The 25,733-nt window shown below is 40.3% G+C and overlaps 1 protein-coding gene across 4 annotated transcripts; it reads right to left on the minus strand.

Annotated features, from left to right (window-relative positions):
* Positions 1–196: 196 nt before the first annotated feature.
* Positions 197–25,420, minus strand: LOC122648204 (serine/threonine-protein kinase prpf4B-like). Of its 4 annotated transcripts, XR_006331034.1 has the most exons (13): positions 25,008–25,420; positions 23,086–24,491; positions 22,815–23,002; positions 22,466–22,683; positions 22,166–22,234; positions 6,248–6,320; positions 5,925–6,081; positions 5,528–5,819; positions 5,333–5,447; positions 1,692–1,855; positions 1,425–1,499; positions 812–1,238; positions 197–402 (listed from the first exon to the last, which is right to left on the minus strand). XR_006331034.1 is itself a non-coding variant. In XM_043841459.1 (12 exons), the coding sequence occupies exons 1-12, from the start codon at positions 25,365–25,367 to the stop codon at positions 1,050–1,052; spliced, it is 3,306 nt and encodes a 1,101-aa protein (XP_043697394.1). In that variant the 5' UTR covers positions 25,368–25,420; the 3' UTR covers positions 529–1,049. The 4 variants fall into 4 exon arrangements, 3 of the variants coding, with proteins under 3 accessions (XP_043697394.1, XP_043697400.1, XP_043697407.1); XM_043841459.1 differs by lacking the exon at positions 197–402 and having other exon boundaries at positions 529–1,238; XM_043841465.1 differs by lacking the exons at positions 197–402; positions 812–1,238 and having other exon boundaries at positions 1,421–1,499; positions 5,364–5,447.
* Between the last annotated feature and the right edge of the window lie 313 nt (positions 25,421–25,733).

Genomic DNA, 25,733 nt, shown 5'->3' on the forward strand with positions numbered 1-25,733 from the left:
ATGAATGGTGACTAATCACCTTTAGAATTAGCCCTCCCCCACTCCTAATTTGGGATGGAGTAACAAGACGAAAAAAAACTTCATAATATGAAAAAATAAACCTCTATTTCTACACATACATGTACACATAATTCTAGAATGTGTACATGTAAACAGACATGGAGATTCTGATAGGCACAGATAAATGAACCTTTTGACTTCAATAAGTACAATTTTGCTGGTTAATTCCTATAACTAAGTCTGAAGACAGTTCAAGAACCTAATATTATAGTTTAAAACATGCAATATAGTTCCAAGCGTTTCACATTAAGCTGCCTAATAAACAAACCAGGGTACCTTCTTTTGGTAGCCTTCTAAGCATCTAAAACACTGATTGGTTGCGTCATAGCACTGGATCAAACCCTGAATCAAAGATAGAATTAGACTCTAGGACACAAGTGATTTGGTTAATTGAAAAGAATATAGACACAGAAATGCAATGTCCAAGAATCCAGTAAACCTTGAAAATATGAAATTAAAAGTAACTGCTCAGAAGGAAAGATGGAAGCTATCTGAAGGGATAACATTCTGTCCAGGCTATCTTTTCCAAAAGTAAAAGGAACAATTCTTACAGCCTCACAAAGTTTAGTTTAATAGGTAGCATTGTTAGGAATTTTCTAATGCACATAAAGCCTATGAAATTTTGCAGGAGACTGTTTTCAAACTTGGAACGAAAATTTCAGGGGGGGGGGGGTAAGATACAAATCTTCACAAGACCCATCATCAAGAGTGATTTACAAGAGATGAAAACGCCATTGGCGAGTTGTCTTACAATAGAAACAGAACCCATCCCACTGAAAGAACCGCCAAGAAGGAAGGTCTTCAGACCACAAAAATCATCTTCTTTGCATTTCATCACGCCAATAACTGTGTCGATCCTTTTGGGCCATCATAGAGAGATAAAGACAGAGAAACGCCCAATGATTAGAGAGCTGAATATAAATTGAGATCATACTGTACATGTATCTAGCTCAACAGCATTTCTGGGGTCATAAAACCAGCATCTTTGTTCACTTGCCCGTGATGAATGGATGAGTCAGTGCTTGAGATACTGTCATCCTCTTTTCTGGATCTAAGACAAATATCTTTTCCAGAAGATCTTTGAAATTCACCAACATCTTTGGATCCTCACCAGGAGAGCTTGTAATTAAGGAACCAATCTCCTTTGGCCTAATATTGAGAAGCAACCGATTTACAGTCTGCAAACATTACAAGGCTATATTCAGGTGAGGGCAATGATCCTTCTGTTTTCTTCTAGCTCTTTTTTTTTTCTTCTTTTTCTTTTATTTTATTTTTTCCAGGGGGGGGAGGGGTGTTGTAGCAAGAACAGCAGATAGTCACTGAAACATGGTAACTTTAGCTGTATTTGACAGGTGAATTCTCACCTTCTTTGTAACAGGATCTTCTTCAGTAGCATGAAAATTCAAATCTTGGTCAAAATGCTGATTGGTAAATGCACCCTGTAGAAAAAACGAGGCTGAAATCAGCACAAGCAATAAAAGAAAAATGTAATACTGTGTTTCTATTCAATAACCTAAGATAATAGGTAAAAGACACTAATAACAATGGAACCAAAACTGCTATGACGAAGGGTTCAAACACCCTCAATAGGGTTGCAAGGAATTTAACGATTAAAAAAATTAAATTTCAACCTTGCGAAGCATTTTCTTTGGAAAAGGACCCTTCAACTCCATGTGGAGACGCAACATGTCATTGTTTGACGGGCCTGGAAAAAGTACTTTACCAGAATAAAGCTCATACAAACAGCAACCAACAGACCACATATCCATGGGATGATCATATGGCAAGCCAAGAACTGCAGCAGGAAAAGGAATCTTATATGTTAAAATAATGGGAACCAATAAAAAAAAACAAAAGCAAAACATCTACACACACACACACACAACCCTCCTCTCTCCCCCCCCCCCCGGTCGGTGACGCACAACCTAGGCACCGGCAGCAGTGCCAAGGAAAGAATCAGAAGGAAACACCACAATTGGGTCTTCAAAACAGCCTGCGGTTCCAGATTCCCTGTGGCTGCTAGTTTCTTTGCTTTCTTAAATTCCGTCTTTTTTGTTGAATGCTATTCTGCTAGATCCCATCCTGTTCTAATTTATTTCAGTTTAGTATTCTGATTTCTTGCTTCTATTTATAGTATCAGTTCTGTTTCAAAACCTGAAATTTCTAATCGATTTTCAAATCCTGGTTATACTCAACTTCTAAAAATTATGATATTCTGAATCTGAATTTCTGTTACTGGTTTCTGGTTCCAAGTACTTGTCTGATAAGCCAATTAACACCTCAACTGAATACTGATTGGACACCCTAAAGTCTGCCCACCGATTCTGCAGTATTGTTGATGCAGTGCAAGACCAGCTTCAATAAAGAAAGGGCCATCGGACAGCACACGGTAGGGCATTTAAAAAGCCCATGATGGGCCTCTTAAGTCTATATTCTCAGCCTGTTTTGGGCTAATATGGGTTAAGTTATGTTAAGTCACTCAAGCTCATAACAGGCCCATTTATTTGAGTCATCAACTTAAGCACATAAGAGCCTACCGCCAGCCTAATGATGTCATTTTGTTCAAGATTTTGTGGGCCCCAGTTGTTGACTAGTTTGTTGCTTGGAGACCAAAGAGTAGTAGGTTTTTATTTATGTAATAAGCTACGTAGCCCATTAAGAAAGGTAAGAAGTTTTTTCTCTTTATTTGTTTTCCATCTAATTACTTTCTATTTCTTGTAATGCCTTTGGGATGTTATAAAGAGAAGGGAGAGATGGGTCCCATGACAAAGAAAAACAGTGTCTTCTCTTACGAAGCTTCGCTCCTATGGTGATGTAGCAGCAGCCAAAGGTGGTAAATCCTTTGAAGAGGTTGGTGGTGAAGCCAAGCCTAGGTCCTGGTGGTGAAGCCGGATCACATCCCTGTTTCTCTTATTCTTCTGTCCTATTACATATTCTGTCAACCAGTTTCCAGCAAGGTAAACCGTGACCGTCTCCTTTGAGTTTCAATTTTAACTATTTGATTTGGGTGACCTGTTACTACTTATATATTGCTATAACCATTCCTGCAGGTTTTCCTTTGTTGTTAGTCAACCACGGTTTTGCAGATCAGTTTCTTTACCCGATCTGTTGGTACTTTTATCAGTCCACAATATCAGTGTGTTATTGATCTTCCAACTATCATCCCTTATTGTTCGGTCCATTCACTCCATTGATTGTTCATTGATGTCCATTGTTCTCGCAGGTTTTTTGGTACTCTTCTGTTAACTTTCTATTTTGGCTGCAGGGAATTAACTTCATATTTCGGACAATCCAGCCCTTGGATTGAATCCTTTACCCTCCTCTTAGTAATTGTTCCTCCCTGTTAGTGCTTTGTGCGTCTTTAATTTGGTAATCATCAGGCCAGCCGATTGGAAGTTATGTCGGTTTTTGTTAGTTGTTAACTTCTGTCAATGGCTAAGTTTCTATTTCTGCTACGTGTAATTACAGCAGATCCCACACTTGGATCTGTTTGATTTTCGGAGGGACTTATCACCCTAGTAAGAGGATTATCTGATCTAAACTTCAGCCCCATTCAACTGTTGGATTTAGTTTTATTTGATTTTTCCTATTCTGCCATATTGTGTCTGGCATGGATCATTGTGTTTCTGTCCTGTGGGCATTGTGTTCTATTAACCTCATCTTATCAACCCCGAACACATCATTTGTTCAATCCTACCTGCAGAAAGATTCCTTAATGTAGTCCTAGGTAGGAGTAATCCCACTAGGAGCCAGGGTAATGGGTTCACCTAACAAGGCTGGCCGATTGGGACAGCTTAGGCTAATTAGGGCAGAATGAGGGTTAGGGTTAGGGTTTCGAGCTAGGGTTTTATTTGGTAATGATGTGCAGGTTTTTATGAGTCTATTGGTGTAGGTTTGGATCAATTTGGATGAAGTTGGAAATCTAGGGTTTCGGGTTAAAGGCCTTATGAAAATGGACTGTTTGTGAGATCTAGGGTTTAGGGGCAGATTTTAGGAAAGAGGTTTATAGGGTATTAATGGGCAGGTCTAGGGGGTTATTTTGGTATAAAGAAGTTAGGGTTTGGGAAGGTTTTAAAATTCTGCAATTTAGGGCAGAATTGAGTTGCAGGTTTTAGGGTTTAATGGAGTGGGGGAATGGAGGGGTTAGAGTGAATACTAAAGGCTAGGGTTAAGGTCGAGTGCGGGGGGAGTGATGTAGGGAATGTGGGCTGGAAGTAGGGTTTGAGGGTGAAGGCTAAATCTGGAATTATAAGGGAGTCCTAGTTGAGGAAGGAGTTGCAAGTTTAATGGAGTTTAGGTTAGAGGATTAGAAGAAGAAGGTTAAATGCTGAATTAATAAACTACTTACTTGAAAGATTAAATCTTCAATGGTAGCAGCTTTGAAGAACTAGAAGAAGGACCTCCCGATCTACAAGATGCAAGGAGTCGATCGGAGTCCACCAATCCCTTCACCTTGATATTACCCACATGGTAGCCTTGATATTACTCACAAGGTTCACTCAACAGAGCAGAGCAGCAGCTATGGCAGCAAACAAAAGCTTTTTCATTAATCAAATTCGTATTCAATGCTGGCCTCCCTTACAAACTTATATAGAAGACTCAAAAAATAGACTTAAGACACTAAAAAGGAATGGCCTAACCCAATCCTTAACCTATTAGCTAACTTAAACTGACTAGGAAACTGAAATAGACTCAAAATAGAGTCTTAATCCAGCCCAACTAAACAACTAAAACAAAAACTAATAAAATCACTTAAATTGAACCATTGGTTGAACCGGTTCAATTTAAAACACTAAATAAAAAGCTAAGTATGACATTAAAACTAAATATGGGAGCTAATCCCGTATGCAACCTATTTACTCATATTTTAGGCCCATAAAAGTGGCCTATTACATTAGAAACCCATGGGATCAAAGGCCCAACATATATGTAACCCAACCCTAGACTTATTCCTAATAAAAGAAGCCCAGTTTGGTGATAAATCTACATCATTCCTATTCCTCGATATTTTATTGGCCTGTTTTCCCTATCTATAATCTACTTGAGGCTTCGACCAAAATATCAGGTCAATCAGACTGGTTTGACAAAATTATAGAATTTCTACCAATCTGATTTGTTCCTTATTCCAACAGTTCCAGAAATCTTCTGGGTTTTCTAACCCTAATCCCTTAGGTGATTAGAAACCTCATTACCACCCCCCCCCCCCCAAAAAAAATTTTATATAAAATAAAAATAAAAAAAAAAATCAACGGATATGAAACAAACAACTTACTTATTTCGGGAGCACGGTAGAAGCGGCTCACAAGATATGGTGTGATCTCATTTTTTCCGGCAAACATGGCATTGCCAAAATCACAAAGCTTCAACACATTTTTTGCCTCATTAACCTGAAAGGGGACAATGAAGCTCTGTTAAAAAGTCACAAAAGAAAACACCACAATAGCAGAAAAAATAATTTAAAACTCACCACCATATTATCTGGCTTTATGTCGCAATGCAGGACTCCACAGTTCCGAAGATGCTTTAAGGCAATAAAAAGCTGTTTGGCATATTCTCTTACAGCTGTCAGATTAAGGCCAATATTACGACCAAATTTCTTTAGTACCTCACGAAGATTCATATGAAGAGATTCAAAAACTAAACAAAGATGATGCCGGTACTTGAAACTTGAGATAAATCGAACACAATGACGTCTACTCTCAGGATCTGCACCAGCTAGCTTCTTCGATACTATCAGCTCTTCTAAACCTGCCTTGTACCTGTGTATTGAAATAAAATTAACGGGAATTTGCACTATCCAGTTAATTTCAATATTTAGCAAGAACTGAAACAATCAAGATGCAGAAAAGGTAGCATTGACTCACATAGTGTCATTATTGCGTATGATTTTTATGGCCACCTCTTCAGGATCACACTTCCCAGCCTTGAGGTCCTTTGCACGAACTACAGTTGAAAAGACGCCTTTCCCATGAGCTGCAGTAACTTCATACCTTCCGTCAAGTATTTCTCCAAATCGGTAGCCTACACAAAAAAAATGTGAATACCATGACCAGAAGATGATAAAGTACAGTTGACGCAAAAGATAGATCAACTTGAAATCCAGTTGAAACGTGAAAACAAGGGACATAATAATTCTCCTGCCCACATCAGATGAAAGATAACAAACATATGTAGATAAAGGACGTACTGTAATAACCATCTGCATCATCCCAATTGTCATGAAGACCACTCCTTTCAATATGCAAACCATCTCCTTTTCCCTGCAAAAAATGTAAAGCATGAGGATAACTGTCTATGACATCAAATAAAAAGCATAGGGGGAGGAAGGAAGGGAGAGAGGGTGGGAGTGTAATGCAGTGCTAAACTGCTAATCTTGAACCAGCGAGATCCAATGAGAAAGCAGTTTACAACGGATTGCAGGTAAGGAATGAAACCAGATTTCCAAAGAATTTTAACAACAAAGGATAAAGGGACCAGATTCAGCCAAAATTCTAGTCAAAAGCTCTAATTGGATAGAGAAATATATCATATCAGAAATCAGGCTTGATCCAATAGTCAGATTTTTAGGATCTCAAGATTTCTACATAAAGAAGAAATTACCAAATCTGGGAAACGACGGAGATTTCAGAAAATCCAATTTAGAAATCAGTTTCAGAACACCATAACAGTTCTAGTGATAACCAGAAATAAGAAATCAGAGAATGAAAACAGAATTTGAAAATCAAGTTGACTGATGTCAGACTTGAATTAGGAAAACAGAAATCTGTCAAAAGATGAAATCTTGAAATTGTGGGATACTTTAGAACAGAAACCAATTGCAAAGTATAGAAGCAGCATTGAAATCCAATGGTTAGATTTGAAGTTTCAGAAATTTCTAGTTGGAGTAGGATTCAAGGGCCGCCTGGCATGCCCTTGCTAGCTGCCTTCCTACCCAAGCCTTCCTTATTTATCGGCATATTCAGGTCCATCCCAACTGCTGTCTCTGTTGGAATGGGACTGAAGATGTCGATCACCTATTCTTCACTTGCCCCTTTGCCTCCTCCATCTGGTCCCGTGTCCTTCGCCATTGTTGGCCTGGTCGGCGCACTCCTCTTCCCCTTAGCCGGGAATGGATTTGGATTGACATGACTTCCGGAGGGAAATCGATTTGCGACTCGGTTGGCAAGATTGCCTTTTGTGCCACCATCTCCCACATTTGGATGGAACGCAACCTTAGACGATGGACATCCAACTCCCACTCTTTCGACACGATTTGGAAGGCCATTTTTTTTATGTTTCATCTAAAGTTAGCTCCCTCCCCCTTTGTGATGTGAAGGATTCCCCAAGGAACAGGCTCATTGTTGTCTCCTGGGGCCTCCCTACATCTATTTTGCGCCCTAACTAGTCCCTAGTTAGGCTTTGTTGCCCTTGGACTTGTATATTCCCTCTTTTTTCTTCGTAATTATTTTCTTATTCATCCAAAAAAAAAAAAAAAAGAAAGGATTTTTATGGTAAGAATAGAATCATCCGTACTAGGTCAACTAAATGTTGCTACGCTCAGTCACAATCCACGGTAGCACGCACTAACAACGAATTCGCTCCAAAGCCAGCTTTTGTTCTATACCCATGGTCAGCCTAACTAAAATGATTCAGACAATCCCCCCCCCCCCCAGCGAAGGAAATCAACCAAAGGTAAGGGGTTTAATGCAGATTTTTCTCCCACTCATCTATCATAAATGGATCGGCAGGGGTGAGGGAGCGATCCCTTCTGGAAAGGGACGGAACACGGACATGTCGCACCTAAACATCGAAGATGGGATTCAAGCAGAGAAGGATTGGAGATGTCTTTTTGTGACAATAAAACCAAAACTCTTAACAATTGGGCGCTAACGCCCCGCTATATAGGGTGGTCTACGATCAGCTTTTCTTGCTGCATTAACGCGCAGTAGTTTGATTGCTTAGAGTGACATCATGGGTAGCAAGATCTTGAAAGAAGAGTTATGTCTTCCTTCCGACTTTGAACCTGAAGGAGGAGTGGCAAGAGTTTAGTTAGGCAGCAGTACTTCCTCATTGAGTTTCAAACCGCCTGAGAGAGAGAGAGAGAGAGAGAGAGAGTTGGTCATAGAACGAGGTCCTCTAAGCGACTAGCTGGCTTGTTTCCTAAGTTCGTAGTTCAAGTTTACCTTAAAAGCAGCAAACCTTACTTAGCTAGCGCTACCTTTAGAAAGCAAGTTAGCTACAGCTGAGCTGCCTTACTTGAACTAGAAATTGGTATGAAGAGAGAACAATTGTAGAAAAGACCTTGTTATCAATGGCAGAGAAGAGAAGAAACCAGGTCTGGGATACCAATCCCGTATACCAAGCTCAACAGCTCCAAAACTCTTACTAAAAATTCATATTCTTTACTCAAATTATCTCCAATTAATGGGGGTGTATTACATATATAAAAGCTTCTAAAATTCCTTTAATCACTCTCTTATGGGGCGTACCAAGTGCATGGGACTCCCGCAACTGCTGGGTCTGGGGAGGGTCATAATGTACGCAGCCTTGCCTCTGCTTTCGCAGAGAGGCTGTGTCCAGACTCGAACCTGTGACCACTTGATCATAATTGAGCAACCTTACTGTTGCACCAAGGCCCACCCTCTCTGATCACTGTCTTATACTGACTTAAAATGAATAGACTCAAAACAAAACTCTTAAAAGCTATTAAGTATCCTAATCTAACTCAAACACTTAACCACTAATCTCGTGTACTAACTTTAACCCCACTTTACGGACTAATAAATTAAGCTCATTACATAAATAAACCCAGAAATAAAAAGTTCAAGGCCCATAAAATCCAACCATAAGCCAAAATAAAGTCTTTTGAGGCCTAATTAGACACCCTTAACTGCATCAGAGTGAGTGAGAGAGGGAGAGAGAGGGGGAAAGAGCGAGCATTCACAATATAAGATAGACGAAGAGTTGAAATATAAAACAAATGGGGGGACAATAACTCCACTTCCACACTATTATGTTGTTGACAGCAAAAGCCAGAAAATTACCACCAACCCAAGGATAAGTAACAAGAAATTTTACAAATAGGCAAATAGCAAAAAGAAGTGAGCCAACGCGAGCAAAGCAGAATAACCCCTCAAAATTATGAAAGAAAAAAAAATGTAAACCAACAAAGGACTAAAATTTCAACAGACAGCTTAATCCTAGATATACCATTTTCAATTCTTGCTAGGGAATTGATGCAGTTCAGAAGAACATGAAGACCAACAGCAAACCAGGCCACTGGACTGGACCAAAAATGGACCAATATGTTTAATGAGGCTAATGAGGTTACCACGAAATATTTACTCATGGGTGGGGCAAGCTCTTCTATTCTGGTTCATGGTTTCTCTTGGCTATATGGTTCATCTGGGGGAGAGATCGAGCTTCAAGAAATAATGAATGGTCTGATTAATACACAAATGTATAACTCCCCAGGAATTTCAATTGCGCTTATATTCATCATTGTAGGAATTGAGTTCAAGCTTTCCCCCAGCCCCTTCTCATCAATGGACTCCTGACGTATACAAAGGAGTGCAGTTCGTTCCAGAAATTCCTACCTCTATATCTATCTCTGAGATGTTTGGATTTTCAAAATCCATGGACATGCAGAAGAGAAATGCTATCCCCACTCGAACCAAGGCATAAGTTGACCAATATGTTTAATTTTGTGTGTCCAAAGGGTTATATGGGCCATGGGCTTAGTATTTTTGGGTTTAATATTGTAATGGGCCAACTCTATGAGCCCAAATATGAGGGATTTGAGTCCTATAAGAGATTAGTGCTAGTTTCTATTTTAGTAAGTTGTATTCGTTATTTTAGTAGTGTTTTTTTTTGGGGGGGTGAACAAAAATTTCATTACTAAAGAGGAAAAGAAAGAACAGCCCTCAAATAGGAGGGAGGAAAACCAAAAGCCAAGAGCAGAAGCTCAAACAAGGGAGCCCGCGGCTATAAAGGAGATAGAGGAAAGACCCCTAGATACAACAATGAGTCTGTTCCTTGGGTGTCATTACAAGAAGAGGGAGCAACCAAACTAAGTTTGGTTTTAATTTCAAAAGAGATGGAATCCCAAATCTGGTTGATAGATCTAGATTTGGAGGTCCATTTCCGAAGATTATGCTCCATCCAAATATGATTGATGACAGCAGACAAAGCCAGCTTTCCAACCACATCGAAAAGGGTAGAACCTCCGAAGGTCATATTAACCCAAATCCATTCTTGATCAAATGGAAGGATCCTTCGATTTCTTGGCCACCATTTAGAAAGGATGCCTTTCCAGATAGAGCATGAGAAAGGGCACTCGAAGAAAAGATGATTTGCATCCTCAATCCCATTCCAACAAAGACCACAATTAGGAGGAACCATGATGTGCCGATACCTAAGGAAAGCTTGCGTTGGAAGGCAGTTGGAGAAGACTCTCCAGACCGTAAAGTTGTGCCTTGGAATGTGATGCTTGAACCAAACAAGTTTCCTCCAAGGAACAAGAGGATGGCGAGACCTAACAAGATCCCAAGCAGATTTGGAGCTGAAATTACCCGAAGAACTTGGCAGCCAAGAGACACAGTCATCCCTAAGGAAGGGTCTTCTGGGAATAGAGGGCAATAAGTTCCAGATACAAGTAAGCACTGGGTTTGAGGAACCAATGGGATCCCATCCATTAGCATTTAGAATACCAGCTACCAAGGCATTTCTAGGCAGCCCAGAGCCATAGATAGTTCTAGGGCTGACATGATGAAGGAGGATTCCCATAGGATGCCAATGATCTAACCACAAGGAGGTGGAATTCCCATTACCAATGTGAGATTGGATAGATCCAAGAACCAAGGAGCAAGATTCAAGAATTTTGTGCTAGACCCAGGAAGCATCCGAAGATATGTGAACAATCCAAATAGAATCCGAACAAAGGAGACCAAAATAGATCCAATCTACCCAAATACTTTTTGCTCCAGACACAATCTTCCAGAACAACTTGATGATGCCAGCCAAATTCACACCCTTGATCCTTCTGATACCCAAACCTCCTTTCACTAATGGAAGGCAAACTGAATCCCAACTGGCAGGTCGAAGAAATCCAGAAGCATCAGTACCTTTCCAAAGGAAAGAAGACATGAGGGATTCCAAAGACTTGATGGTGGACTAAGGCAATCCATAAATTCCAAACCAGTAGATGTAGGAGGCTTGCAGCATAGACTTTACAAGCACCAAGCGACCTGCATAAGAGAGAAGCTTGCCTTTCCAAAGTTGGAAGCCGTTTCCTCCAGCATAAGAGTGCAATGATGAGCCGATAATCTGGTCGGGATAAAAGGAAGACCCAAATATTTAACTGGGGGTTGACGATAGAGAAACCACATATTCCCTTCAAAGCAGCTTTGACCTCATCAGGAACCCCGGTTAGGCAAAGAAGGGACTTGAAGGGATTGCTCTGGAGCCCTGATAAAGATTGAAAATGCTGCAAACAGTTCATGATAGACTCAAAGGAGCTAATGTAAGCCTTGGAGAAGATCATGAGATCATCCGCGAATGCCAAATGGGATAGCCTGAGGGCTTTACATATGGGGATGGGGGAGATGAGCTGTTGAACAGTGCATAATTGGATTTCCCGAGAGAGGATTTCCATAGCTAAGGTGAAGAGATAAGGGGATAGAGGGCAGCCTTGGTGCACACCAACAGTAGAAGCAAAGTAGCCAGCCGGACTACCATTAACAAGCACAGAGAATCTGGGGGAGGAGATGCAACAATGAATCCAATGTATGAAGACCAGAGGGAACCTCATCTTGACCAAGACTTTAGCAATGAAATCCCATCTCAGAGAATCGAAAGCTTTGTGGATATCAATCTTCATAAGAGCAGCGGGGGAATGATTTTTTCTCTCAAAACCTCTAACTATCTCATTGCACCAGAGGATATTGTCCGAAATGCTCCTATTAGAGATGAAGGCAGACTAGTTTTCACTGACAAGGAGATCCACAACAATCTTGAGCCTGGTAGCAAGGATCTTGGCAATGAACTTGTAAATCAGGTTGCAGAGGACAATGGGCCTGAATTCCGACATCACAGAAGCTCCCTCCTTCTTTGGAATGAGACAAAGAAAAGTATGGTTCACCCCTGAGATCTGACTAGGGTTGAAGAAAAAACTTCTGATAGCTTTAATAAGATCTTCCTTTATGATATCCCAATCAGCTAAGAAGAACCCCATACTAAACCCATCTGGCCCAGGAACCTGGTTCAACTTGATAGAGTGAATAGCAGCAATAATTTCCTCCTCTAGGGGAATGGTACTAAGGGGCTGAATGAGCTCATTAGGAATGAACTTGTTGAGCAAATTATCAGGGATTTGACCAGCAGCATCCAAAGGGCCCGAAAAAAGATCCTTGAAATAATTCACAACCATGTCTTTGATCTCTTTCACATTAGTAATAGGAGAACCATCGGGAGCATCCAGCTGTAAAATGGAGTTGGAGTTGGATCTAGATTTGAAAGAGCGGTGGAAGTAGGCTGAGTTAGAGTCCCCCAGGTCTAACCACTTGATCCTGGACTTTTGCCTTAAAAAACTTTCCTCTTGGTTGAGAAGCAAGGATAACTCAAGGGCAGCAGCTTTTTCATCGGCAGCAAGTTGACTATTGAGATTATCCACTTGGATTTGCAACTGAATGGTAGCAAGCTTGTCTTTGCAGTTCTAGACATTCTGAGAAATATTGCCAAATGTGTTGGTATTCCAGACTTTGAGAGCAGATTTCACATTCCTAAGCTTCCTGGCCAAGGGAAGAAGGGGGGAGGAGAAAGCTTGAACAGGCTTGCCCCAAGCATCCTTGACAATGGTGAGAAAAGAGGGATGAGAGGACCACATGTCAAAGTATCTAAAAGGTTTGGGACCAAAGGAGTTATAAGGTTGAATGGATAAGGCTATGGGGCTGTGATCAGATATTCCAGGGGTGTCAAAATTGGCAAAGAAAGAGGGAAAGGTAGTCAGCCAGGTTTCATTCACTAAAACACGATCAAGCTTGCAATCAATTCTAGAAGTACTAGCCCTTTTATTGCTCCAGGAGAATGAAGGGCCAGTCCAACGGAGATCATCCAGTTATTGATCCAAATGGTTACCTCCCTGTTTTTCAAACCCAAATCTGATCACATTGAAATCTCCACCAATGCCCCCAAGGGAGAGGGCCTATAAGGCCAGCTATGTTATGGAGATCATTCCAAAGAGACTGCCTCAGGACAGAGCAGTTGAAAGCATAGGTAACAGTGAAAAAGAAGGAGAATTGGTTTAGACAGTCCGAGAAGCTTAAATGGATGAATTGGGCCAAAGAGGAAACCAAGGAGATTTTGATTTTTCAGGGATCCCACATCACCCATATATGGCTATCAGGGTGGTGGGGGTAGTTTGATAAAAAAGACCAGCCGGGGTAGCAATGGAGTTAGAGATCCTGGCAGCATTTTAGTAGTGTTTCTACAAGGGTTTTATAGATACGCTACAATCCGGTCATAGTTTCTATTTTGTGGAAAACTTAGATTGTAAGGGATTCCTCCTCCTATGCATGGGGGGTTTTCCAATTAAGCTTATTTTACTGAAGTTACAAATAAAGAATAGGGGATCACACTAAGCTAAACGATTTGAGAAATAATTAGCCTTAAGCTTGTCAGTTATGTGAGAGACGGAGCATGGTTTTGTGGGATCCAGAACTGCTCTACTATGGGATAAAGTAGGAAAACCTTACCGGGATGCCAATGTTGGAGTTGGTGGGATTCCTTCTCCACCATTAGGTGAGAGGCCTGACATATCCTTCCTTCATTCTATCTTCTTATTTTCTTCTAGTTTATATTCCTATACTCTCATATTACTATGTTCCTTAGTTGCTATTTTCATTCTCCTACTTGGCTACTTTCTATTTTGTTTACACTTGCTATTTCATCACTTTAGTTACTGTTTTCTGTTGTTTCTAATCCTAAGTTTCTATTTTAGTCAATTTCTATTTTCATAACCTCTTGATTTTTCCAATCTAAACTTCTAATTTTGGTAACCCATTCCTCACACCTAATAGGCCTTGTGGTCAAAGTTGCAACCAGATCTGATCATCCTTTGACCATGTTTCTGATATTGCTCTTTTGAAGGTTTATTGAGAAACATCCTTCTGATATCCTTTTTGCATGGATCCTAATATTTTTTTATTATCTCTTATCTTGTCTTATATCATGTCTTTCAGTCTAATCTTGTTCATAAGCATAGGATTAGATTTGCATCCTAGAACATCGGATCTTTGACGGGTAAGAGTATGGAGCTAATAGATGTTATGCGGCGAAGAAGGATTAATGTTGCATCCATTCAAGAAACAAGATGGAAGGATCACAAAGCCAAGGCGTAGATGACTTCAAACTATGGTACTTGGGAGACGAAAGCGGGAGAGGTGGAGTGGGCACAGTGGTGGATAAAGACCTTTAGAACGAAGTAGTGGATGTTAAAAGAATTGGAGATAGGATCATATCTATCAAGCTGGTGCCAAACAATGCGGTTATCAACATAGTTAATGCATACGTACTCCAGGCAGGTTTGGATGAGAGTGTTAAAATGCAATTCTGGAAACATATGGATGGATTAGCGCAAGGTTTTGATCAGGGAGAGACAATTATTATTGGAGGTGATCTTAACGGACATGTGGGCAGAGATCATAGAGGCTATGAATAGATTCACGGAGGATTCAGAGTTGGAGAGAGGAATGAAGAGGGGATCTCTGTATTAGATTTGTGATAGTGTTTGACCTGTGCATTGCAAATACCTTTTTTAAAATGAGAGATGAACATTTAGTTACCTACAAAAGTGGGCAGCATGCAAGCCAAATTGATTTTTTTCCTAACTCGAAGGACTGACACACTTTTATGAAAGGATTGTAAGGTTATACCCAGAGAGAGCTTAACCACTCAACATAGACTGGTGGTCTTGGATATGTACCTCAGTACGAGGTAACATAAGAAGGTGAAACAGGTTTGCCTTAAGATAAGATGGGGGCGACTACAAGGAGTTCTCCTAGAATCATTTACCGATAAAGTAGCTCTATAAGGAAAGTGGGATTTTAAAGGAGATACCAACGAGATGTGGACTGAGATGATGACTTGTATTAAGAAGGTTGCTAAAGAAGTCCTAAGGATTTCAAAAGGTATGTGTCCGGCCCCTAGAGAGACTTGGTGGTGGGATGACGAGGTTCAAGCAGCCATTAAGACTAAGAAAGATCGTTTTAAGAACTGGCAAAGGACTAACAAGGCAGAGGATAAAGTGAGATATTATGCGGCCAAAAAAGAAGCTAAGAAAATTGTGGGGAAAGCAAGAGCAAAGAAATATGATGGCCTCTATGAAAAACTTAATACAAAGGAAGGGGAAAATGCAATTTATCGAATAGCTAAAATAAGAGAAAGGAAGAGCAGAGATTTGGACCATGTTAGATGCATTAAGAGCGATGATGGTAGAATACTAACACAAGATGAGGACATTATGAAGAGATGAGGTGAATATTTTTACAACCTACTAAATGGAGCTACCGTGACTGATAGGATGGATTCGGAAGCAGAGAGGAATAGTCTTGTAGCCAACGCACATCATGGACATCTACAACGAGTTGGCTAGGCCGAAGTTAAAGAGGCCCTACAAAAGATGAAGGTAGGTAAAACACCAGGACCGGATGAGATCTCAATTGAAGTGTGGAAGAACTTAGGAGTTCGGTGGTATCTTGGCTAACCAAGCTGTTTAACAAGATTCTGAGTACAAAGAAAATGCCAGATAAGTGGAGGAAAAGCACTATAGTTTTGATTTATAAGAATAAAGGTGATATCCAGAATTGCGATAACTATAGAAGCATAAAACTAATGAGTCATACCATGGAACTTCGGGAAAAAATCATTGAAGCCCACCTAAGAAGAGAAACTGATGTCTCGGAGAACCAATTTGGTTTTATACTAGGGAGATCCACGACAGAAGCTATTTACCTTCTAAGGAGGCTTATGGAAATATTTAGAGCTTACAAAAGGAACCTCCATATGATCTTTATCGACCTAGAAAAGGCCTATAATAGAGTCCCTAGAGAGCTCATTTGGCATGTCCTAGGGAAGAGAAGGAGCTCCAGTAACTATGTGGATATAATTAAGAACATGTATGAGGACGTGGTGACAAGTGTCAGAACTACAGAGTGCCAAAGTAATGAATTCCCTATTACAATTGGGTTACACCAAGGATCAACTCTAAGCCCTTATATGTTTGCACTAATCATGGATGATTTAACCTGACACATCCAAGATGAGGTCCCTTGCTGTATGTTTTTCGCTGATGATATTGTTTTAATAGATGAGACAGTGGAAGGGATTAATGCAAAGTTGGAGTTATGGAGATCAAGCTCGGAATCATGAAGTTTTAAGTTAAGCAGAACAAAGATAAAATATATGATGTGTAACTTTAGTAAAACCAGTAGAGGTGATGAAGTGGTGAAACTCAAAGAGCGAGAGTTACCACAAAGCGAATGCTTTAAATACCTGGGATCAACCATTAACAAAGAGGGTGATATAGAGGATGATGTTTCGCACAGAATTAAAGTAGGATGGCTGAAGTGGAGAGGTACTTCGGGAGTGTTATGTGACAAACGCACGTCTGTTAAGCTTAAGGGGAAATTCTACAGGAAAGTAATAAGACCAGCCATGACTTATGGGGGCGGAATGTTGGATGCCTCCAAAGGTGTTGAGGTAGAGATTGTGAGTGGAAGGAAGCAAGGAGAAGCATCTTATCATAGGTAACCTTTCAATTTGTGTATTCTCTATGATAAGGGTATTAGACTGCAGGCAAGGTGCTTTTAACAAAACGCCATAGTCAATATATTGGGCTAATTGGGGTCATTTGCATATGCCATTTGACTGTATCATTTTGAGCTATCAAGTAGGTGCTTGATAGAGGGGCTGTAGCTCCTTTGTGGTGGGCGCCACATAAAGTTGGGGGCCAGTGCTCCTTTATAGCAGGTGCTACATAAAGGTGGGGGTTGGTGCTCCTTTGTGATGGGTGCCACATCAATCGGGGGTCGGTGCTCATTGCAGCGGGTATCGCAAAAAATGATTTGTATTATGCATTATATTTAGCTTAGATTTGGGATGTAGCCAAACAATGATTTGCACCGTGGATTTAGCCACTGGTGAACCATGTTTACTCTATGTTGTGGATGTTTCTGTGATTTGCTCTTTGTGCTTTGAATGTGGTCGTGTGGATGTGGATGAATCATGAATGTGTGCCAGCTCAACATGTGAGATTCCTCAAGGTGGTAAGAAGTTGTGTCACTGATTGATGTAGAACCCATGACTGGCCAGCATTACCAAAGGAAGGAGAAGAAGAAGAAGAAGAACCAACCCCACAATTTTGACAAGGCTGGTCTTTGACCAGTCAAACTCCTAGCTGCCTAGTTTCTAATTTAGTTGTCCATGCATGTTTAGAAGGCTGGATTATAAAGCCTTTATTAGTTTCTATTTCTAATTAGTTTCAAATTCCAACTAGATACTATTTTCATTAGTTGATAAGTTTAATAGTTACTAGTTTTTACTTTCTATTTTTGTAAGCTAGACTGAGTCAACAAATAGGCAACCTTTGTAAGAGATTGACAATGAAATATTGACAGAATTTTTTAGACCAATTGTTGCACTGGGAATTCCCTGTTCAACAGCTGAGATCGCTGTGGGTGAGAGACCCAGGGCTGAGAAAGCCCAACCTCCACCCACCTCTATCTCGAGCTCTCTTCCTTCTCTGATTTCTTTGTTCTTGCTGCTGCTATTTGAATACTTCTGCTCCATTGAGTTTGACTGCTGCTAGTCCTTGTTGCTGTGCAAGAAAACTCCTTATTTGCTGCTGGAGATCAAATCATATCTGAGTTTAGTCCAATCGAACCCTGCTGCAACTTGGTCTCCTCTGCAGAACTCGATCCCCCTTTGGAGCCTATTCTAAGATCTATTCCCTGCAGTGTTTTAGGGTTTTGTTCAACCCTTAGGGAAGACCACTCGATCTCTGTTGTGGCCCCTTTCACTTGCTATTGTTGCTGCTTCTGCAACCCCTTATTCGAACCAGGTTTGGGCACCCAGTTATGGTCTGCTGCTGCTTCTCCTATAATTCCCCTGTGACAACTACGTTTCTCTCTATCACAGCCTATTGTTTGAGACTTGCATTTGTTGCTGCTACTTCTGAATCACTACTAGGACTAGTCTAAACTCTCTTCCTGTTCAAGCTTTATTCTCAGATTTAATTGCTTATTTCCTTCTACCTAGCCTGAGTTTATCCACCCACTCAGTGACAGCCTGAGTTCAACATAGGTGAGAGAAAAACTGGGGGAAGAGTACTTTTGAAGAAGTTTATCCACAGTTGTGTCTCACCCATTATGTGGGAAAACACAAGGAAAAGAAAGTTGGGAGAAAATTGGTCATAATTGGCTTCTCCACTCTAATGTAGAAGGGGTTCAGCAAAGAACCATTCCAGTAAGATCGATGACAGGTTGCAGCAGAACATCAAAATAGCAATAAAACCAGAATAAGTAACTTAGGAGGTAAAGATCAAACCGGCCAACAGATGGCTACCAAACTTAGGTTGAGTGGAGGTGATGCTGATCAGGTCCTTCACTCCAAATTACAGCCAATTCTGATGGCTGAATGTTGAGTTATGAAGAGGACTTGAAATTAGAAACCAACCTTCAAAATAGAAGGTTAATGGAGAAACCAATCTGGCCAGCAGTTGGAGAAACCAAACAAAGTTGATTGGTGAGCAGGTTGTACTCTCCAGACGCTTCGATATGGCCCCAATAGGTTCAGTAGCTGAAGAAATCTAAAGTCTTTTGAAGTTGCAGCAAAATCAGCAGAGAAACAGAGCCTCGGGGTGCAATAGTCTTTCACTTGATTGTGTAAACAGCAGCCGCAATACTTGGTGTTAGATTATGGAATCGATTCAGGTCTTCAAGGACTCTCCAGCAGCAATAGTTGCAGACACAATAGACAGCAGCAAGCACACTCGATTGGGAGCAGACGAATAATAAAGAAGAGAAAATAGAATAGCCGGAAAGAATAAGGAGATTTGGCTCTCTCAGCCAGGCCCCCAGCCCTTCATGTCACACACATGGACAAGAGAAAACTTGCTCAAAACAATAATAATCAACTTCATTAAATCAATCTGAAGGCTACTAAGAGCCATTACATATATAGGCAGCAATACCTTGCCCCCATTGTTCAAAAACTCGTCTCAAACAGCCATCTTGACCAGATTGAGTTTTCTGAGTTCTCAAGATCTCGGCGAGACTGTGTACTTTTTTTTTTTTTTTTTGGAACCATGTTTTGGTGGACTAATGGCCACAGTTGGCTCCAAAACTTTAAGGGAAGCTTGTTTTAGTCTTAATAAACATTTTTAAAGCTTCAAATTGGGAAAAAAAAACAACCACCTGAGTTGAGGTTTTGGATTTGCATCCTTGGATGGCAGTAAAGGCCGAACCCTTAATGTAATATTGCCTATTCTACACATTGTTTGAATGATATGAGACATAATTGGCAAGTAAAACAAATAAATTATGCAATAATGGATGAAGACACATAATATTGAATAATTATTTAAGAAATAGTAAAAGATTTAAAGTTTCTATTACATTACTACAAACCACAAGATACAGTGAAGTGTTCACAATGCATTTTACCTAGACATCCAACCCAAGTACAATGAATAATAAATTGTTCACAATGCATATTACATAGTCCCAAGTCCCAACAATACAATACTATGACTCTGAGAGTACTGAGGAGGTCGAGATTCTCGAAATATTCGAGATTTCTCAAAATATTCGAAATCTCGGTCGAGTTTTTTGAAACATTGCATTCTTTTATTTTGCATGCTATCTTGTCTCGACCAGGTCGAGTTTTTCGAGTTTTCCGAGATCTCGGCGAGTTTTAGAACTATGCTTGCCCCTCAAGTAAATAGAAAATAGAAAGTAACTCGCTACCAAGTAGCTCACAACCAAAATAGAAACTACCTAAAAATCTAGCTGCCTTATCTCAAAATAGAAACTCCCATTTTAGAGAACCAAACAAAAATAGTAACAAACTGAAATTAGAAACTACCTAATATACTTTCTAAAACTGAAAATAGAAACTAAGGGTGTTTTTGGTATCATTTTCATTTTGTTTTTGGCCTATTTTTTTAAAAAGAATTCATTATTGAAAACCATTTTGATCAAAAAATAAAAACTGTTTGGTAACTACTAAACACAATAGATTGTAGAATGAAAAATAAGTTTGGCAACTACTAATGCAAATAATTTCAAGTGGCTGAAGGGATTCCCCCCTTCACCCATCTTCCTCCTTTTTTTTTATGTAACAGATCTGAGCACTAAGGCATAAACCTCAACAGCAAGATGAAAAAGAAACTCTAACACCCTCTCCGAAGCGAAGAAAAGCTCCATTAACAAACCAAAAAAAATTAATTTAGCTCATGTAACAATACATCAACTAATGGCAACCCCACTAAACTAAAAAAATTTGCCCCATCTCGTCCTGTTGGTTTTCCTTCTATAAGGAAAATGAGTGAGAACAGTATGTGATCTTCTACCGATCCAGATAAGAAATTGCAAGCAAGGTCTTCGATCATACAGAGTAAAAACCCAAAAAAAAACAAAAAAATTAAAACAAACCCCCTGAATCAACTTAATAGGATATAATCTGAGCCTCCAACAAAAAAAAATCGCAAATCCATCTCCAGAATCCCCAAATCAGCACAGAAATCATTCAAAGCCAGTGATTTTGAACAGTGGTGTAAAATGTAAACATGGACAGACTATTTGCACGAAATCAGAATTAACCTAAAGATCACCCGCTTAAGATCGAAATCAACAAATTCCAGGTCATTGAAACTTAGCAAAAGGGTTTGTTACCTTTGAAAAGCTTCACAGAGGGAACAAATTGAGACAAAGAGAGTGAGAGGGGAAGAACAGAAGTAGCCTCATACCAACACGCAAAATGAGGTCTGAAAGGTCGAGGAGAGACAATTTTCAAAACCTCAGGAAAAATTGTGGTTCCTCGTGTATCAAAAAGAAAATGAAACAATGGATCATGTACCACTGAGGCTTGTCGCTAACATCGATCAAGCGCACCTCACATGCAATTTTCTTCTCCTCCAGAGCTGTCTCTCATCACCACCAATAAGTAACATAATCAATCGATAAACATTACACAAGATTATACATTAGAGATGGGAGAAGGAAGGCTCCTGCAAACGAAAGAAAAGATGGGGACCAGCCACTCGGGAAAGTAGGAGAGGAGATGGAGAACAGCGAAGATGAGAGAAGGAGGTCGCAGGGCTTTGCAGGTAGAAGAAGAAGAAAAGAGGGGGCGGGAGCATGCCTTTCTAATAATAAAAGCAAATGACGCTTTTACCCTCGATTCTGAGGGCTTAAGAGCACGTGCTCATTAGACTAGCGAAAAAAATGAAAGAAAAACGTTTTTTGCCATAATCCATAATAGACTCTTGAGTCTATTATGATTTTGGGGGTGTTTTCATTGATTTTAAATAAAAACAAGTTTCAAAAATGATACCAAACACATGAAAAAAATTTAGAAAATGAAAATGAAAAATGATACCAAGAAGACCTTAAACTATAGCAACATTAGGATAGAATCTATCTCCACTTAATGGGCCCACAAAATCTTCTAAAAAATATCCCCACACAAGGGCTGTGACACTGTTCACGTGAACAGTGTTTTGGCCTCTTCTTCTTCATGTTTTGTCCTACATCACACTTCCTCTCACAAAGTGGGGAATATAACTGCAAATCTTGGACAACCAAACAACAATGATGAAATTTGTCAAATATGTTCTCTTGATTTTCCTGGTACAACCAAAACCTTTTTTCTTTTTTTTTCCCATTTCATTTCTTTTTCTTTTTTATCTTCTTTCATCCAAGAAAGCAACCAAACACAGCCTGAAAAAATCCTAGCCAAAGGCTCAAATATGCATGTAAAAACTACAAGAAAACCTCCAGCCAACCTTCTGAATGTAAAACAAAAAGAACTGGATGCAATTAGAGGGAAGCGGACATAAAAGGATGCTTACCATTTTACGAACTCCAGCAGGTGATTCTCCAAAAATATCATCGCAGAACATATCTGCTGATCTCTCACTCTGCACAAATTGGTGAAAATTGTGACCATGAAACACCAGAAATTAACATCTTAAAGTAATCTTAGTTATTATATTCAAGCTCAAAATTAAAAAGTAAACTATCTAAGGTCAGATGAGGAATCAAAAGAAGCAGGTCAGACAAACTTGGGATTGAGATTCAAAAAAATCAAGCTTATCCATGCACACAGGAGAATTAGAAAATATCCAATGTTTGAAGGGTCATTTACAAACCTTTGGAGTCCCATCCCCTAAAGCCCCAGCACTGGATGTACTCCCACAAACCAAAGTTCCATTATGCGGAAGCGATTTCCATACAGAAAATGTAGGCTCAGGAAAATCAGCATCTGGACTACCATTCCTACCCTCAGGAACGTCAGAAGTGGAATTAACCACTTTTGGAGGAAGTGACTGTTCTGCTGCCTTGTCAACATTGAGAGAGCCAGTCTCCTCTGATCCAAAGCATTTATGGGTTAGTATGAACAATGAATAAAAGCCACTAAGAAAACACTCATAAACTAAAAGAAAGCTCCTAAACTTCAAAATACAGAAAACACCATTAGCTTGGAAAAGTGGAAAACACCTTTATTTGAGGCTTGAACAGGAGGTTCAACCTGTTGTGGTGACTGATGTTGCTGTTGTTTATATTTTTCTAATATGGCTTGCCTTCTTTTTCTGCTCTCCTCCTTAATTCTGTCAACGTCATCTTCTTCTTGTTCTGCTAATTGTAATGAAACCCTATCTTCATAGTCTTCTTCTGCTTCTTCATCTCTAAAAATAAAAGGCAGCATATAAAAAAAAAGGAATTGTATATGCTCAGATACTACATCCAATGATTACATGACATTGTATACCTTTGTGATTTCTTTTCACGTCTTTCCAGATCGTCATCCATGATACAAGACACCTTTATTGGACCTTTTATTCCTTTCCTGTCATGGTAATCCTTCTCATCATGTTTTGAACGCCTAGATTCTTTAGACCTATCTCGACCACCATATGCACCTTCAAGACCATCATATCTATGTCTGCCCAATCTATCATTCTCAGTCTCCCTACTCCTATCCTTACCCCTAACTCTCTCCTCCTTCTCTCTCTCCTTCTCCCTCTCCCTCTCCCTCTCTCTGTCCTTGTCCCTGTCCCTCTCCCTGTCTCTGTCCTCCTCCCTAACCCTCTCCCTCTCCCTCTCCCTCTCCCTCTCCCTGTCCTTCTCCCAATCCTTGTCCCTATTCCTATCTCTGTCTCTCTCCTTATCACTCTCCCTCCCCCTTACTCTTTTCCTATCTCTGTCCCAAGTCTCTCGACTGCCATGCCTAACCTCTCTATCACTGCATCTGCTATAGCTCTGCTCTATCTCACCATCCCTCACCCAGTCTCTACTACCATGCCTGTCCTCCCGACTGTTTCTTACTCTTGCACGATCAGAATTATTTGTTTCCTTCTCTCGTGAATCAAATAGTTGAATTCGGTCATCATCTCGATGTGATTGCACACTTTGGGACCGAGATCTCCTGTCTCCCATGCTATCACGTGACCTGGACCTGTTTCTGCGGGCCTTATCATAATACTTCTCATGATATAAGGAGTATGACAACGTTTTGTACTTGCCAGGAGAAACTAATTTATTCTCATCCCCTGAACCATTTCTCACACCATCAATTGATTCTGAAGGCAGCCTGGACTCGTATCTTATAGAATTATGTAATTCTGTTTCCCTATTACTATTGATGATTCCACCACCACTGTCATTAGTCTTTCTATTTCTTCTTTGACGAACATTTTCTCTAGCAGCTGGTGATCCAGATCCTTTGTGTCGCCTTCTTTCCTCCTTACGGGATTTGTGACCAATATTCCCATTTTCACAGCTCACCCCACCAACCCTGGGAGATATATCACCTGGCATTTCCCCCTTCTTCTCCCTAGACCTGATATTTTCAGAGCCGGCATTCATCCTATCAATTTCCCTCACATTATGCTCCTTGTCCCTGTATGGCGAATGTTCAGTCCTTGAATCCCTTAGATACGAATCCTTGAAACTTTTCATTTCAACATCCTCTCCATCAGAGAGTACAGTCAGATAACTGTCAGAGTTGTTTCTCACATTCACTGCCAAATCGCATGCCACATCATCACTCCCCTGATAAACATTTAATGTCTCTGATCTTTGAGCATTTTTTTCTATACCATCACCAGGCAGTGAATTGAGGTTTGGCTCAAGTTCTCCAGATTTTCCAGGAGAGCTTCTCCCACCATGAATTCCCTGCCAGACAAATTAATAATAACAAAATCAATAGATTGTAAGTGAAATGTTCCCTAAACACACAACATGTTGCACATGAAAGCAGTTCTTAGAGATTCACAAATCATAATACCCCACTTCATTTTTAAGTTATGCCTACAGAAACCCCCACCTGAGTATGTACAAAACCCTAATGGATTCGGTTTAATTGGTATCCGTGAACCGCATCTTGGTGTAATTAATTTGTTAGCAAATACCAATAGGATAGCAAACTAATCATCAAAAACTGCAATAGCGGATATGCATTGGACGTAGTGAGGGTTGCCGGGAATCTTAGAGGGCATATAACATTCTTAAAAACCATTACAAAGGTCTCAAAAAATACCCAGATACTTTACAACAAATTCATGAGAACTTATGACATAATGAAACGAAAATAGTGCAAAAAGAAACAAAATTTAAGATTTCAAAACCCCCCATAAAAAACGAATTTCGATATGAGATGAAAAGAAACAGAAGGGGAATCGAAAAGCTCACCGGATCGCGATTACCCGATCTGCCAACGACTTCTTCCAGCTTAATCTCACCAGACTCAACATCGGAGTCTATTTTCTTTTTCAACACCTCCTCAGGACCGGCGCCGCGATCTTCTTCCTCTTCTTCTAGAATCTCCCCCTCTTCCTTCTCGTCGTCGGGACGTGAATTAGGGAAAGCAGTGTCGTCATCTTCGTACTTGCTATCGTCCCCATGTTTGCTGCTGCGATGTCGATGCCGACGTCGATGATGACTGCTGTTGCGGCGATGGTGGCTATGCTTCCGGCGCTTTGAATCCTCCTCTGCTCCTTCATCAGGAGACCTTCGATGCTTCTTTCGAGTGTCTAGTTCGTCTGTAGCCATGACAGTTGCAGAGAGTAAGGGGTTCGCTAACCGAAATGAACAACGGAAGGGCACAGATAGAAAACAAAATCGAAGTTGAGGCAAGCAATCGACTGTGCCGTTGTTTTATTCAGAAGCATAAGACGATGATGCCTATCCCGATTTATCCCCGAATTGGGAAATTCGTCCCGAGGATTGAAGTTGGGACCATTTCACAAACGAGACGTTAATTACGTTACTGAGGAAAAGTTTTCCTTCCGCCTGCAGGGGAGTAAGAATCTCTTCACCACTTTTTTAGGTAGTTTTATTAAAAATCTGTGAGAAAGTTTTCTGTGGGGCGTGTGTGCCCTATGCTTATACACATAATGGGGTCGGAATATGATTGGC

This window comes from Telopea speciosissima, chromosome 1, assembly GCF_018873765.1.
Source record: "Telopea speciosissima isolate NSW1024214 ecotype Mountain lineage chromosome 1, Tspe_v1, whole genome shotgun sequence".
NCBI classification, from domain to species: domain Eukaryota; kingdom Viridiplantae; phylum Streptophyta; class Magnoliopsida; order Proteales; family Proteaceae; genus Telopea; species Telopea speciosissima.